At 37.0% G+C, this 16,800-nt stretch overlaps 1 protein-coding gene across 6 annotated transcripts in view; it reads right to left on the reverse strand.

Moving 5' to 3' along the window:
• FAAH2 (fatty acid amide hydrolase 2) overlaps positions 1-16,800 on the reverse strand; it is a 395,527-nt gene that overhangs the window by 267,956 nt on the left and 110,771 nt on the right. For 3 of the 6 annotated variants that reach the window (XM_012440368.2, XM_064364307.1, XM_064364309.1), the window contains exons 1-2: positions 12,551-12,861; positions 4,243-4,325 (exon numbers count right to left, since the gene is read on the reverse strand). In XM_012440368.2, the coding sequence (XP_012295791.1) occupies positions 4,243-4,325; positions 12,551-12,742 (275 nt within the window). In that variant the 5' untranslated portion in view covers positions 12,743-12,861. Of the gene's footprint in view, positions 1-4,242; positions 4,326-8,151; positions 8,173-12,550; positions 12,892-16,800 lie in introns of those variants that run through there. The other 3 variants (XM_064364306.1, XM_064364308.1, XM_012440371.2) reach the window with 3 other exon arrangements.

A 16,800-nucleotide genomic window follows, 5' to 3' on the forward strand; every position in this document is an offset into this window, starting at 1 on the left:
GTCTCTCAGACAACAGTGTAATCAAGTCAGAACTCAGAATTCAGAAACTAACTCAGAACTGCACAGCTTCATGGAAACTAAAGAACTGGCTCGTGAATGTTGACTGGATAAACAATGAAATGAAAGGCAGAAATAAAGATGTTCTTCGAAACCAACGAGAAAGAAGACACAACATACCAGAATCTCTGGGACACACTTAAAGCAGTGTCTAGAGGAAAATATATAGCAATAAATTCCGACATGAGAAGCAAGGAGAGATCTAAAATTGACATCCTATCACCAAAATTGAAAGAGCTAGAGGAAAAAGATCAAAAAACTCATAACCTAGCAGAAGACAAGAAATAACTAAGATCAAAGCAAAACTGAAGGAGATAGAGACACAAAAAAACCTTCAAAAAAACCAATAAATCCAGGAGCTGGTCTTTCAAAAAAATCAACAAAGTAGACCACTAGCCAGATTAATAAAAAAGAAAACAGAGAATAACCAATTTGCAATAAAAAACAATAAAGGGGATATCACCACAGATTCCAAAGAAATACAAACCATCATCAGAAGTTATTACAGACAACTCTATACACATAAACTAGTAAACCTGGAAGACATAGATAAATTCCTGGACACTTGCATCCTTCCAAGCCTAAACCAAGAAGAATGCGAAACCCTGAACAGACCAATAACAAGGTCTGAAGTTGAGGCAGCAATTAAAAGCTTACCACTCAAATAAAGCCCAGATCCACATGGGTTCACAGCTGAATTCTACCAGACATACAAACAGGAGCTGGTACCATTCCTTCTGAAAGTATTCCAAATAATCCAAAAAGAGGGAATCCTTCTCAAATCATTTTATGAGACCAACATCATCCTGATACCAAAACCCGGCAGAGACTTAGCAAGAAAAGAAAACATCAGGCCAATATCCATGATGCACTTACATGCAAAAATCTTCAATAAAATACTGGCAAGCCGATTACAACAGCACATCAAAAAGCCTATCCACCATGATCAAGCAGCATTCATCCTGGTGATGCAAGGCTGGTTCAATATATGCAAGTCTATAAATGTAATTCACCACATAAACAGAACCAAAGACAAATACCACATGATTATCTCAACTGATGCAGAGAAGGCCTTTGAGAAAATTCAACAGTTTTTATGCTAAAAACTCTCAATAAACTAGGTATCAATGGAACATATCTCAAAATAATAAAAGCTATTTACGACAAACCAACAGCCAATATCATACTGAATGGGCAAAAACTGGAAGCATTCCCTTTGAAATCCGGCACTAGACAAGGATACCCTCTCTCACCACTCCTATTCAATATAGTACTGGAAGTTCTAGCCAGAGCAATCAGGCAAGAAAAAGAAATAGAGGGTATTCAAATAGGAAAGAAGGAAGTCGAATTGTTTCTATTTGCTGACTACATGATTGTATAGATAAAAGACTCCATAGTCTCAGCCCAAAATCTCCTGAAACTGATAAGTAACTTCAGCAAAGTCTCAGGATATAAAATCGATGTGCAAAAATCACAAGCATTCCTATACACCAATAACAGACTTAAAGAGAGTCAAATCAAGAACGAACTGCCATTCACAATTGCTACAAAGAGAATAAAATACCTAGGAATACAACTAACAAGGAACGTAAAGGACCTCTTCAAGGAGAACTACAAACCACTGCTCAAGGAAATAAGAGAGGACAAAAACAGATGGAGAAACATTCCATGTTCATGGTTAGGACGAATTAATATCGTGAAAATGGCCATACTGCCCAAAGTAATTTACAGATTCAACGCTATCCCCATCAAGCTACCAATGACCTTCTTCACAGAACTGGAAAAAAACACCTTAAACTTCATATGGAACCAAAAGAGAGCCCGCATAGCCAAGTCAATTCTAAGCAAAAAGAACAAAGCGGGAGGCATCACACTACCGGACTTCAAACTATACTACAAGGCTACAGTAATCAAAACAGCATGGGACTGGTACCAAAACAGAGATATAGACCAATGAAACAGAACGGAGGCCTCGGAGGCAACACAACGTATCTACAACCATCCGATCTTTGACAAACCTGACAAAAACAAGCAATCGGGAAAGGATTATCTGTTTAATAAATGGTGTTGGGAAAACTGGCTAGCAATGTGCAGAAAGCAGAAACGGGACCCCTTCCTGACACCTTACACTAAAATTAACTCCATATGGATTAAAGATGTAAACTTAAGACCTAACACCATAAAAACCCTAGAAGAAAACCTAGGCAAAACCATTCAGGACATAGGCATAGGCCAGGACTTCATGACCAAAACACCAAAAGCATTGGCAACAAAAGCCAAAATAGACAAATGGGACCTAAGCAAACTCCACAGCTTCTTCACAGCAAAAGACAGTCATTAGAGTGAATCGGCAACCAACAGAATGGGAAAAAATTTTTGCAGCCTATCCATCTGACAAAGGGCTGATATCCAGAATTTACAAAGAACTAAAAGAGATTTACAAGAAAAAAACAAATAATCCCATTAAAAAGTGGGCAAAGGATATGAACAGACACTTTACAAAAGAAGACATACATGAGTCCAACAAATATATGAAAAAATGCTCATCATCACTGGTCATTAGAGAAATGCAAAGCAAAACTACATTGAGATACCATCTCACACCAGTTAGAATGGCGATCATTAAAAACTCTGGAGACGACAGATGCTGGAGAGGATATGGAGAAATAGGAACACTTTTACACTGTTCCTGGGAGTGTAAATTAGTTCAACCATTGTGGAAGATAGTGTGGCGATTCCTCAAGGACCTAGAAATAGAAATTCCATTTGACCCAGCAATCCCATTACTGGGTATATATCCAAAGGATTATAAATCGTTCTACTATAAGGACACATGCACATGAATGTTCATTGCAGCACTGTTTACAATAGCAAAGACCTGGAACCAACCCAAATGCCCATCGATGATAGACTGGACAAGGAAAATGTGGCATATATACACCATGGAATACTATGCAGCTATAAAAAATGATGAGTTCGTATCCTTTATAGGGACATGGATGAACCTAGAAACCATCATTCTCAGCAAACTGACAAAAGAACAGAAAATCAAACACCACATGTTCTCACTCATAGGTGGGTGTTGAACAATGAGAACACATGGACACAGGGAGGGGGGCATCACACACTGGCATCTGTTGGGGGGAAATAGCGGAGGGACAGCGGGGGGTGGGGAGTTGGGGAGAGATAGCATGGGAAGAAATGCCAGATATAAATGATGGGGAGGAAGGCAGCAAATCATACTGCCATGTGTGTACCTATGCAACAATCTTGCATGTTCTTCACATGTACCCCCAAACCTAAAATACAATTTTAAAAAAAGGAAAAAATAAAATAAAATAAAGATACCTACCATAATAGAAATCCATTTGATGCAGTAGTTATATTTCATTAAAATATTTTGTTTATAATTTCATAATATTGGTTAGTTTTCATTTAATTTACATTAACCATCCATGTTAAATAGTAAGTTTTTAATATGAGTAGTGATATAAAGTTTCATTTTTAAATGATTAAATTAGGATAAGTGACTCAATTTTAATAAGTATATTAACAACAACAGAGTTGATATGCAAACAAGACAAAAATCCTAAAGATGGTACATGAATGGCTGAGATCTACACAATGGCACTGTATGTCATGGTGTTCTAAGAATAACTGTATTACCCATTAAACAGAATATTACAGAAAGAGTAATCCAAGCTTTTGGCCCTCTAATACCTCAGAGCTGCTGAGGAGTGTTTACTTAGTAGAGACACGGAAGTAACATATATGATATTTATATGAAATACTGTCAACTATGCTAAATACACATTGGAAAATGTGTCCGTGGGAGGTCGGGCTCTACTATTAGAGTCACTACCAAATATTAATGCAGTCACTAAACATTTGATGATGCCCACCAAACTTTAGGCCTTGTTCTGGATGTTGAATATGCAAAAACAATAAAATTTAGTCCTTGCCATCAAGGATCTTACAGTTAATAGGAGGAGACTGGCAGACAAATAATCATAAACACTCCACAAAAGATAAAATACTAAAATTATACGTCAGAGAAGTTCCCAGTGAAAACAAGGGAAGGACACAAGGAAAGAAAAATCCAGGAAATATGCTAAGGCTGCCATGACCATAGAAGTAGAACAAAAACCACCATAAAGGACTCCTTGAGAGAGTGAAAATGCTCACCTGTACTTGACAATTCCATTGATCATGGGGTTCACATCCTTTATTCTGTTGATATAAGCCTGAACAACATCTATGCATTTCACCTGCAAAATACAATACTTTAGCAGGCATTCATTGGCTAAACAATTCATTCAAGTATTTTGTAAAAGCCTGCAGTGTACGTTAATCATTTTTCAAGACACTGACAGTGAATTACCCAGCATAGTCCCGCGTGAGGCAAAATATGAGGCCTAAGAAGTATAAGAAGTCTATGTTGAAGGTAAGAACTCAGAAATATACCAGTATAAGAAAGTTCCAAACAATGAGTAGGGATAAAAGGAATAACCTCTGCTGAAATTAAATATAAATTGGAGTTCAGAGATATTACGTATATATACTAAACTGGCAAATATTTGTTCCAGTAAATAATCAATAAAAATATATGTATATTATTTCAGTAATACCCTGAAACTTACAGTATACACCGTCTCTGCAAAACCAAGAGTTAAGGAGTAGAGACATAAAAGGACATAAAGATAGGGTTTCCAGATAAAATACAGGAAATCAAGGTAATTTGAATTTCAAATGAATAGAGAGTAAGTTTTAGTATAAGAATGTCCCAATTATTGCATGGGGATGATTATTCTGAAAACTATATGTTATTTATCTTAAATTTAAATTTAGCTAAGCACATTGTATTTTTGTTTGCTAAATTTGCCAACCCTAAACCAAAGGTCTTAAGCGTGTGAGGAGACATAAGACAAGTAAAACATCCTTGGTTGGTGCTAAAATATTCTTATTTAATTATCATGTATAATTTTAGTTTATATATATATATATAGTTTATTGCATTTTAGGTTTTGGGGTACATGTGAAGAACATGTAAGATTGTTGCATAGGTACACACATGGCAGTGTGGTTTTCTGCCTTCCTCCTCATCACCTATATCTGGCATTTCTCCCCATGTTATCCCTCCCCAAATCCCCACCCCCTACTGTCCCTCCCCTAGTTACCCACAAGGACCCCAGTATGTGATGCTCCCCTCCCTGTGTCCATGTGTTCTCATTGTTCAACACCTGCCTTTGAGTGAGAACATATGGTGTTTGATTTTCTGTTCTTGTGTCAGTTTGCTGAGAATGATGGTTTCTAGGTTCATCCATGTCCCTACAAAGGACACAAACTCATCATTTTTTATGGCTGCATAGTATTCCATGGTGCATATGTTCCACATTTTCCCTGTCCAGTCTATCATTGATTGGCATTTGGGTTGGTTCCAGGTCTTTGCTATTGTAAACAGTGCTGCAATGAACATTCGTGTGCATGTGTCCTTATAGTAGAAGTATTTATAATCCTTTGGATATATACCCAGTAATGGGATTGCTGGGTCAAATGGAATTTCTATTTCTAGGTCACAATTTTAGTTTTAATTATAATTCTTAGGTGTGAGACAGTAAACATTAGAAAATTGCAAAGTAGGTCTTTGCTATCGTAAACAGTGCCACAATGAACATGCATGTGCATGTGTCTTTATAATAGAACAATTCTAATCCTTTGGGTATACACCCATTAATGGGATTGCTGGGTCAAATGAAATCCCTATTTCTAGATCCTTGAGGAATCACCACGCTGTCTTTGACAATGGTTGAACTAATTTACACTCCCAGCAACAGTGTAAAAGTGTTCCTGTTTCTCCACATCCTCTCCAGCATCTGTTGTCTCCAGATTTTTTAATGATCGTCATTCTAACTGGCGTGAGATGGTAACTCAATGTAGTTTTGATTTGCATTTCTCTAATGACCAGTGATGATGAGCATATTTTCATATGTTTTTGGCCGCATAATTGTCTTCTTTGGAAAAGTGTCTGTTCATATCCTTCGCCCACTTTTTGATGGGGTTACTTGTTTTTTTCTTGTAAATCTGTTTTAGTTCTTTGTAGATTCTGGATATTAGCCCTTTGTCAGATGGGCAAATTGCAAAATTTTTTCCAATTCTGTTGGTTGCCGATTCACTCTAATGCTTGTTTCTTTTGCTGTGCAGAAGCTCTTAAGTTTAATTAGATCCCATTTGTCTATTTTGGCTTTTGTTGCCATTGCTTTTGGTGTTTTAGTCATGAAGTCCTTACCTATGCCTATTTCCTGAATGGTATTGCCTAGGCAGCAAACCACCATGGCATGTGTGTACCTATGCAACAATCTTGCAAGATCTGCACATGTACCCTAGAACTTAAAGTACAATAAAAAAAAACGAAAATTGCAAAGCAAAACAGAACCCCCAAGTAAAGAGGAGAGAAAAATAATTAAAAAGAAATCATATCAATACAGAAAAGAAAAGGAAAGGAAAAGAGAATGCAAGTATGATAAATTATAAACATTACATCAAGTGAAAAGGATTAAATCAATTGCATTAAAAGTGTGAAGGACTGAATTCCCCTGTCAGAGGGCAAAGACATTAAATTTAGTTTTAAAAAATGTTAAGAAATTTATCTGGAACAAAAAGACAATTAAAGATTGAAAACAAAGAGTTAGGCAAAGATATACTAGGTGAAAACAAACAACAAGAAAGCAGAGGTGGTATTACTAATATCAGAGAAAGCAAATTTTAAAACTAAAACATAAAATGGAATGATATATGAGAATGCCATGACAGTCATACGCGTTTCTGTATTAATAAGGCAGGCAAATACATGAGGCTTATACTACAAATACAAAGAGAAGTTAACCAGACGTGTAAGTATAGTAGCAGACAATATAGCTATCTCAGGGACTGACAGATCAAGGAGTAAAAAGTAATGATATATTCAAGAATTTAATAATACAACCAACGTGCTCAAATGCATAGTGAGGGAGAATTTTTCCTCCATCAAGAATATGCTCTTTATTCATCAATCATGAACAAAAAATAATCATGTCAAACAAAGAAAATCTTAAAGCCCAAAAGGCTTTATAGAATTTCTTGGTCAGTTTGAAAAATTATCATAATCTAGGAGTACTAGAAAACCAAAATTCAAAGATGATATTTGGAAGGCTTAACTATCTCAAAAACATTCTTCCATATGACCAATGGGTCTAAGAGGTAAACAAAACTAAAATGGTAAATTATCCAGAAATTCACAGAAAGGAACATTTCTTATTAAATCTATTGAATATGAGTAAAACGGTCCTAATATGCTTTTACTTATAAAAATAAAAGTAAGATGACATATAAAGTATTCAATTTACAATAATAGAAAAATAAAAGCAATTTTTTTAAAGAAGAACAAATTAAGATAAAATTTAATGGCTCAGAAATAAAATAGGAACAGTAACAACAAAACAAGTATAAAAGGATAAACTAACTTTTAAATACCTATCAAACAGATAAACTGCAACAAGCATGATGGAGAAAGAGTGTGTGCAGAAAATTGGTTAGTATTAAGAATGAAAAAAAAAGAGATATAAGCATAGATACAGGGGAGATTTATAGAATTAAAAAGAAAGCTATATGTACTTTTTCTTTTGGGTTAACTCTACTTGTCCTTGAGAATTATGCATCTAGTAGGTTTTCAGTAAATTTTAAATGCATGCACAGACAGAGATTTCAGCCACCATAACTCAATAGTCTAGTGTACACACAGCTCTAGAATTAAGAGCCTGGATTGTTAAGCTGATGTCTAGTGCCTGGCCACTCCATCAACATATACAACCCCAAATTATCTTCAACTGCCACTGCTACCTTAATTGAGTCTGTAACATGTAGAATGTGACAAAAATAAAATAAAATATACAGGCATTAGAGGTAGAAGTTAACATTACCATAATTGCCATTTGCTAAATATATGCCAAGAACTTCATACCTGTTATGTCATGAAATCTTCCTTGCAACACATGTAATATTATCCCCATTTTACAGATGAAGTCACTGAGGCTCACTCAGGGAGGTTAAGTGACTTACCCAAGGTCATATAGCTGAGCCTGGATATTTGTATTTGCTTTTTCCAAATGAACCTTGCTGTCATAAGAGAAATGAAGACTAGGTACATGGTTAGAAATTCCACTCACTACAGAAAAGTACAAATGCAAACTGACACAAGAACAGAAAATCAAACACCGCATGTCCTCACTCATAGGTGGGTGTTGAACAATGAGAACACATGGACACCAGGAGGGGAGCATCACACACTGGGGTCTGTTGAGGGGAAATAGGGGAGGGACAGCAGGGGGTGGGGAGTTGGGGAGAGATAGCATGGGGAGTAATGCCAGACATAGGTGAAGGGGAGGAAGGCAGCAAATCACACTGCCATGTGTGTACCTATGCTACAATTTTGCATGTTCTTCACATGTACCCCAAAACCTAAAATGCAATTTAAAAAAAAGAAAAGTGAAAGCTTCTCACTCTCTTTCCCTCCCTCACTCCTTTACTCCCTTTTCCTATCTCTTCAGCTCTCTCTCTTTCTTCCTCCTTCACACAAAAGGATTCATATTATATTCACCGTTCAGTATCTTGTATTTCTACCACTGCATCATATTCCTCTGTATGGCTGGACTAAAGGAAGAACTAGTGATTTTTTATTACCTATCTAAAAACTAAAAATATATTTTTCTAATTTTCTAAAGTATTGATTATATTTATTATAAATAGGCAACCTGAGCACACGTTTCAAAAGTCTGAAAGTAAAAAAGGTCATGCAATGAAGTCTCTTTCCACTCTTGTCTCCTAACATTTCCCCCGTATTCCCCTCCCCAGAGTAAACTACTGTTATTAGTTTTTGTACATCTTTCCAGAGATGTGTGTGGGAGATCCCGTGGGAGACCCCACAAGTGCCGAGGCAAGGGTCTGAAGCCTCAGCCTGTTCCCATATGAATACAGAACTAGAAAAGAATTATAGATACAGTTACATAGTTATTCATACATATATACATATGTGTATATATATATATATAACCATATATAATCACATAGTTATTCACATATAATATATATACTTAATATAACCTTTTAAGTTTACTAATGATTATCCAGTTATGAAGCATGGAGGTGAGGTGATATTGTGAACAAAGTGATCCTAAGTCAAGATGCTCTAAGCCCTCTGTCACGCCTGCATAAGGGTGCCTGCTGGAGGGCATCTCGGCTATGTGGGAGTGCCAGCGCTGGGAAAGTGCTTGCTGTTTATCCAGCTATGGAAGGAGATGTCCAAAATGGCCAAGATGTCTCCTTCCCCCAGGCGTGTTAGGAGAAAACTCCGCTTCTCCAAGCTCTTGTGGTAGGCCTGATGGCTGTTAGGTAGGCCTGCAGACATCCGGGGGTTTAACTGTCTCTATGTGATGCTGTGCTTCAGTGGTCAAGTTCTATGTCTACTTTCATGTTCCACTTCTGCACCTGGTCCCTCCCTTTCTTAAAAGATAAAATCAGTAATAGTAACATAAATCTTAATGTAACTGTTCTTTCTTGACAAGTATGAAAAAAGTGCTGATGCATTAGGTTTTCTCCTCACCTCAGCTACTTGAAAGACCTGGGCCCCTATCTCCAAGAGATGTGATTTACCTGACCCCGTCACTGACTACGATTGCCTCACCCTACCTACCAGGTCCCATGCTTTGTACTAAATAAAAGTAAGACTGTCCAGGCACTCGGGCCACTGCCGGACTCTGCGCTTTGGTTGGCAGTGGACCCCTGGGCCCAAACTCTGTTTTCTCTTTCTCAGTGTCTTGTGTCTTTTATTTCCACAGTTTCTCATCTCCAGTAGAGAGGGGCTCAGAGGACACTGTAGGGCTGGACCCTACCCAGAGACATACAAATAAGCAGATGATATATAAAAATATACTAGATAGGTATAGAAACATAGAAACAAAAGACATTATTATTTCATACAGATGTAGCATATCATACAAAGTATTCTGTATTTTGTTTTATTCATTTAAAATATGTCTTGGAACTCATTCCATATCTTGTACATAAAGAGCCACTTCATTCTTTAGCTTGATGCATACTATCAAATATATAGACATATTGTAGCATATTTAATCAGGACTCTGATTTGTCTTTACTAGCACTTTTACAAATAACATATGAATGAGGATATCCTCATATATATGTAATTAGATGATTTGTGAGTGGGACTTATGGTTTCAAAACCTCATCGACTTTGGAATCATCAACAAAATCAAATATCCAAATGTGCAAAAACAATGAACAGGCTATGTATGGTGGTGGACGTAAGTTGATGTTTTTTTGTAAAGGCCCAATCTTGGATACCAACCGAGGCTGTGGCAGTTCAGATGACATAAAGGTAGCCTGAATTCTGAACAGTAGAAAAGTACTCATATAGGGACACAAAAGCAAGCATAAAGATAGTAGACACTGATTCATAGGAAACTGACTGTTCAATCAGAGTTCATTATCAAGAAGCATTACTCTTCCATAAAGTGCCAACAAAAATTGTGTAAGATTCACGTGGCTCTACAACTTTGTAGCTGTGTGTCATTGGACAAGCTATCAGAAAGCTCTAAACTTTATTTTCCTATTCTGTAAGATGATGATAATTACAGACACATCAAAATGTCATTATGAAGATTCCATTCACAAAAATCTAAGTAAAATATTTGCCTTATCAAGTGGCACATAGTAGGTCTTTGTTAAATTTAGTTGTTTTGCAGTAACAATATTTCTGTGTATATGAAAGACAGAAACTAAAGGATAAATAAGGCTTTGTATCCACTCCACTTCTCCCCTTCAGAATATTTTTATAAATCTAGATAAACTATATCTAGATTATCTCTTCTCATGGGCAAACATGAATGAAAATGGCTAATTACCAAAAACCTGATAATAGTAATAGTAAAGATTTATATAGGACTACTATGCTAGGCAATGTTCTATAAGTTTTATGTATATGAATTCATTTAATTCATCTCAACTCTAAAAGGTAGATTCTATTATCAAATCAAGTTTTCTTAAAGGATATCAGAGGCACAAAAAGTTAAGCAATGTTTCTAAGATCACAGAGCTAGACTGTAGGAGAGCAAGGATTTCTGAACCCAGGCAGTTTGGCTCTAGAGTCCATTCTTCTAATCATTATGATACACAATGTCCTATGTGCCAGGTGCATGCTTTGTATTATCTGCAATTGTCGTGGCACAAGGTCACACAGCAATGGACAGACAGTCCAAAATTTGAAATCTATTATCTTTCTACTATTAAGTTGGTGCAAAAGTGATTGTGATTTTTGCCATTACTTTTAATGTAATGTGCTTCAGTGATTAAGTAATTTTGCCATTACTTTTAATGGCAAAAATCACAATCACTTTTGCACCAACTGACTACATCCCATTGCCTCCCTAACTGTTAGAAAAACATGCATGAGTGAGTAGAGGCTGGGGAGGGGGAACAGCAAGAAGACAGGATATGTCTTTGAAAGGTAACCAGAATGTAATACAAACATTATTAATTCATGCATTCAGGAATACATACTGAGATACTCATAAAGCATTTACTGCATGCCTATTCTTTGTTAAGTAGTATTGTAGATTCTGGAAATAAAGCAATGACAAAAACAAATGAAACAGCAGAGAGATAAAAACAAGCGGAGTATAAATAAAGAATACTAAACTGTAGCCCAAGATCTCTAGGTAACCAATCATTCATGTGACAGAGATGAATAGTCCTGCCTGCACAACTCTAGAAAGAACGAATTAGCTGCTTAAATTTTCTAATTAAGAATTTTCAATAATTTTTGTGTATATGTTTTGCTTCGGTTTCATTTTACTTCAGTTTCCTTATGCATAAAATATGAATATTACCTATATAACTGTATCTGTGAAATAGAATATGTTTAAGTACCCAGGCATAGTATTTCACATATGCCATGCTCCAAATATATGGTAGACACAGCTTTTACTATCCTAGACCAAGTACTACTTTTATTTTAAGTAAATTTTTAAAAGAATTGGTTAAATGGTAAGCAGCAGGTAGATCTGGGGCCTGTGAGAGGAGGAAGAGAGAGAGAGAGAAAGGGAGAAGGAGAGAAAGAGAGAGACCGATTGAGATGGCTGAGAATCAGTTTGAAACGCACACCTGCTTTACCCAACACACAATAATTATGCACAAATAGGACAAATGGATAGGAAGGACTATGAGGGTGCCAAAATAGTCCAACCCATGCCCACAGTAAATGTCCTTGATAAAAATAAACGTACTACAACACCCAGAAGTCTCCCTTTATCTCCAGTAAATACCTCTCCTAAGTCAAGTCGCCTTAGTGGAGGATGGAAAGGAAACCACAACAGCCACCAAAAGCTTCCTGGATCCAGCTAAAAGACCTGTTCCTCCAGCCTCTTCTGAATTGCACTCTCACCTTTCTCTGTCGGATCAGCTTGGCCAGCTGCATTCCCGAAAGCAGAAGCAATGGTTCAGTCACCGGCCGGGGGGTCTTTGAGGCAAACTTGGGGCCCTTTAAGACTAAAGCTGCTCGGCCTACTAGGCCTATGAGAAAGCCTAGCGCACGCAAGAGAAACCACTGAATGCGGGCAGTGAATGAAGGTGCCATCGCAGCCTGGATTCCACACGGTCCTAGTGCTTGAGGGTTCCGTGCACCCTGGGGAAAGGAGGAGAAAAAGACTAAGCAAAGAGGTGCTTGTGAAGCCTTTAGTTTACAAGTCCAGTATCTACCCACAATTCCACAGGAGCTTGTTTATCATCACCTGCAGGGCTTCTAGCCAGAGATGGGGACGGAGACTTCCCAGCAGCTGCCTGTATGCAATACTACCTGTTGTTAGTGCTGGTGTAACCCAAGACAGAAAGTGAGTCATAAAAAAAAAAAAACACTGTTCTTGGAATTCCCCAGTTCAGCTACTGTGTAGCCCTGGCCAATTTACACTATGTCTCACAGTTAGTTTACTCGTATGAAAAAAATGGAAATAATTACTCCTACATCAAAGGGTTACCATAAACACTGTATAATAAATAAAAACATTTAACACAATTTATGGTAAATAGTATAAGTGGTGGTAGTTTTAGTAATATAAGTGGTAGTTGTTATATTTCAGCTGTACTTGTGAAAAAAGTGTTGTACATATACCTTTGTATGCAAATATTCAGTATGCTTAATAAACAACTAAATGGCAAGCATAAATATTTTTTTCCATATGGATATTATTTAATGCTTATAAGATCACTAACAGGTAGTACTGATGAATATCAAATCTCCAGCCCATCTCTCTCCTAAACTGGACACTGAAATGCCTTTTTGACACCTTCATGTGAATGTCTTACAGATCTTTCAAACTCGACATGTCCAAAACTCATCCTTTTCTCAACAATCTGCTGCTCCTACAGGTTTACAAACGGCATTTTCATCCACCCAGTGAGCCATGCCAAAAATCTAGAATCATCTCAGATTCTTACATTTGTTTCACTCTCATGAATAATCACCAAGTCCAGCTAATGCCTTTCCCTCTCAACTCAGTCTGGTTCAAATCTCACTGATGTTTACGTGAACTTCTACAAATAATCTATCTGATCACCCTGCCTTTGTTTATAGAGTGTTCTTTGTAATATACAAATCTGACAATGTTACTCCCCTGCCAATAACTCTGCAATAATCCTCAATTTTCCTCAGGTTCAAGACCCATCTACTTTGTCTGGCATTCAAGTCTCATGACTGGTGTCTAAAAAACTCTATGTTTCATCCCTAACACCTTCCATCCCTCATATGCTAAGCTCCTGACAAATAACTATCTGAAAATTCTCTCTTCCCTCTATATTCTTGCATCTGCTTTCTCAACCTCTCCATCTAGTTCAGGACAAGTACCACCTTCTGCAGCAAGTCTTCCCTGAACTTCCAACTGGGTGTGATGCCACTCTTTTGTAATCTTGCACTCAATAGATTAACAAAATCATAGCACTTACAACCCTCTATTATGTGCTAGGTTTTCGTATCTATGCCCCATCTAGATATGAATTCATTGAAGAACAGGGCCATTCTAATTCCTCTTTGTATTGCCAGAGCCTAACATAGGGCTTGATGTGAAGTCAATACAGGTTTGTAGGTTAAAGATATGAGATTATGAAATAACGAATGTTGAAGATAGGGATTCGACCTTAGCATTTAAGGCCTTGGGTAGGTGAAATGGCAGAGTCATCCAGGGCACTGTTTTTTCACCTGCAAGACTTAGGTGGATACTGAATGTGTCATCACAACACTTCTGGCCTAATTCAAGCACCTGGCAGAAAGCAGGTTAATCATGACAGGCACATCTAGCAGATCCAGTAAATAAAGTTGATAAAGTAGGTTGTCATAATCTAGGCTCCATTACAGTTCTGAGCAAAATCTGTAGCTGAGTGAACCTTCTTTACCAGAAAAAGTTTTGTCAAAATGAAAATCTTTCTCTCTAAGTTTACTTTATCTAAGTTGTAAATGACCAATATGTGAATCTGAGGTACAAAGAATGCTCGCTGATTGGGCACTGACCCGACAGACCTGAATCCAAATCCTAGATCCAGCACTCATTATGTTTTTGACCTTGTACAAATCACTTAATGTCCCTGGCTGGATTTTCTCATCTGTAAAGTAGAATAACAGCTTCCAGGTGGTGTTATGAAAATTAAATCACATATGCATGTAAAGTTTCAGGTTTTTTAATCATAAATATTTTAATTATATACTAATAGATCATATTAAGTATATTGACATTGTTGTCAATATATCACTAGAAAATTTTTAACTTGCAAAATGAATGCACACTATGCATAAATCAACTACCTGTTTTCCCCATTGACTGGCCCTTTACATATACCATTCTATTTTCTCTTTTTAAAAGTGTAACTACTTTAGATAACTCATATAAGTGGATTCATACTTTTTGTGATGGACTTATTACACTTATCATAAGACCATTAAGGTTTATCTTTAAAATAGATGTTAAATTTCCTGCTTTGTAATTGCTGAGTAATATTCCATTTTTGTTGGTGGTGGTATTTTTTGTTTTTGTTTTTTGTTTTGTTTTGTTTTGAGATAGAGTCTCATTCTGTTTCCCAGGCTAGAGTGCAGTGGCACCATCTTGGCTCACTGCAACCTTCATCTCCCAGGTTCAAGCAATTCTTCTGCCTCAGCCTTCTGGGTAGCTGGAATTATAGGCACCCACTGCCATGTCCAGCTAATTATTGTATTTTTAATAGATATGGGGTTTTGCCATGTTGGCCAGGCTGGTCTTGAGCTCCTGACCTCAGGTAATCCTCCTGTCCTGGCCTCCCAAAGTGCTGCAATGACAGGCATGAGCCACTACGCCTGGCCTTATTCTATTATTTTTATATTCCAAATCACATTTATTCATTCATTTCGTGAGGGAAATTTGGGTTGCTTTCACCTATTGGCTTTTGCGAATAATGCTGCAATAAATGGTGTAAAAATAACTCTTCATTTGACCATGTATGCAAGAGTTTTTATCTGTGCTGCATTCTGTTCCATTGATGTAATTGTCTGCCTTTATGCCATTACCAAAATATGTATGAAAAGCTTTTGACAGTGCTTTTCTAGTACATCATAGTGCTTTATATTCATTTGCACTGGGCAAGGAAATGGACGCTGTCCATTTTCCTGAGTATAAAGGAAAGACACAAGATAAATCGCCTTTTGTCCCAAAAGGGAAAAAACAAAAGTGAAATATTATGTGATAACTCTGTGTGTGTGTGTGTGCGCACAATCTCCCTATTAAAGTCAGTGAACATTTATGTAAATCATCATCTATTTAAAAATCAAAGGTAGGCTGGGTGTGGTGGCTCATGCCTGTAATCCCAGCAATTTGGGAGGCCGAGGCGGGTGGATTACATGGTCAGAAGTTCAAGACCAGCCTGGCCAAGATGATGAAACCCCATCTCTACAAAAATACAAAAATTAGCCGGGCACGATGGCAGGCGCCTGTAATCCCAGCTACTCGGGAGGCTGAGGCAGGAGAATTGCTTGAACCTAGGTGGCAGAGGTTGCAGTGAGCCGAGATCATGCCACTGCACTCCAGCCTGGGTGACAGAGTGAGACTGCATCTCAAAAAAAAAAAAAAAAATCAAAGGTGGATTCTCAGCAGTTATCCTTGACTTCTTCCTAAACCTCTCAGTTAACACTATAGAACTTATATCCCTACTATGTCTGCAACCTGTTTTCTGCTCTCCATTATCATTGCTACTGTTATTATTTTCACTGCTATTATTATGTACTACTTGCCCAACTGGTACTATGCTGCGTTCAATCTGCCCTCTTTCAAAATCACTCACTAAAATTCAATTTTATTTTTTTCTGGTAAAGTAATTTATGCCCCTATTCATGTTGTATGTATTTGGCTTGTCTTTCACACCCTCATGAAACTAGGTTTTATCCTCTTTACCAGTTTTATAGGTAAAAAAGTGATCCTCATTGTTTTTATATTTATTTGATTTAGAGTAATAATGAACAATTTTTGATATGCTTACAGGCCATTTATATCTGTTTTAATTGTATATTGCCTATTCATGTCTACCATACATTTTTCAATTGACTTTTGAGCTTTTAAGGCTTGTTAAAATTTCTATTTTTATTAATTCATAATAGTTTACGTATTTTGGGAGTTTTTATCT

Source organism: Aotus nancymaae, unplaced genomic scaffold (genome assembly GCF_030222135.1).
Source record: "Aotus nancymaae isolate 86718 unplaced genomic scaffold, 86718_ANA_hifiasm-v0.15.2.pri h1tg000058l, whole genome shotgun sequence".
NCBI classification, from domain to species: domain Eukaryota; kingdom Metazoa; phylum Chordata; class Mammalia; order Primates; family Aotidae; genus Aotus; species Aotus nancymaae.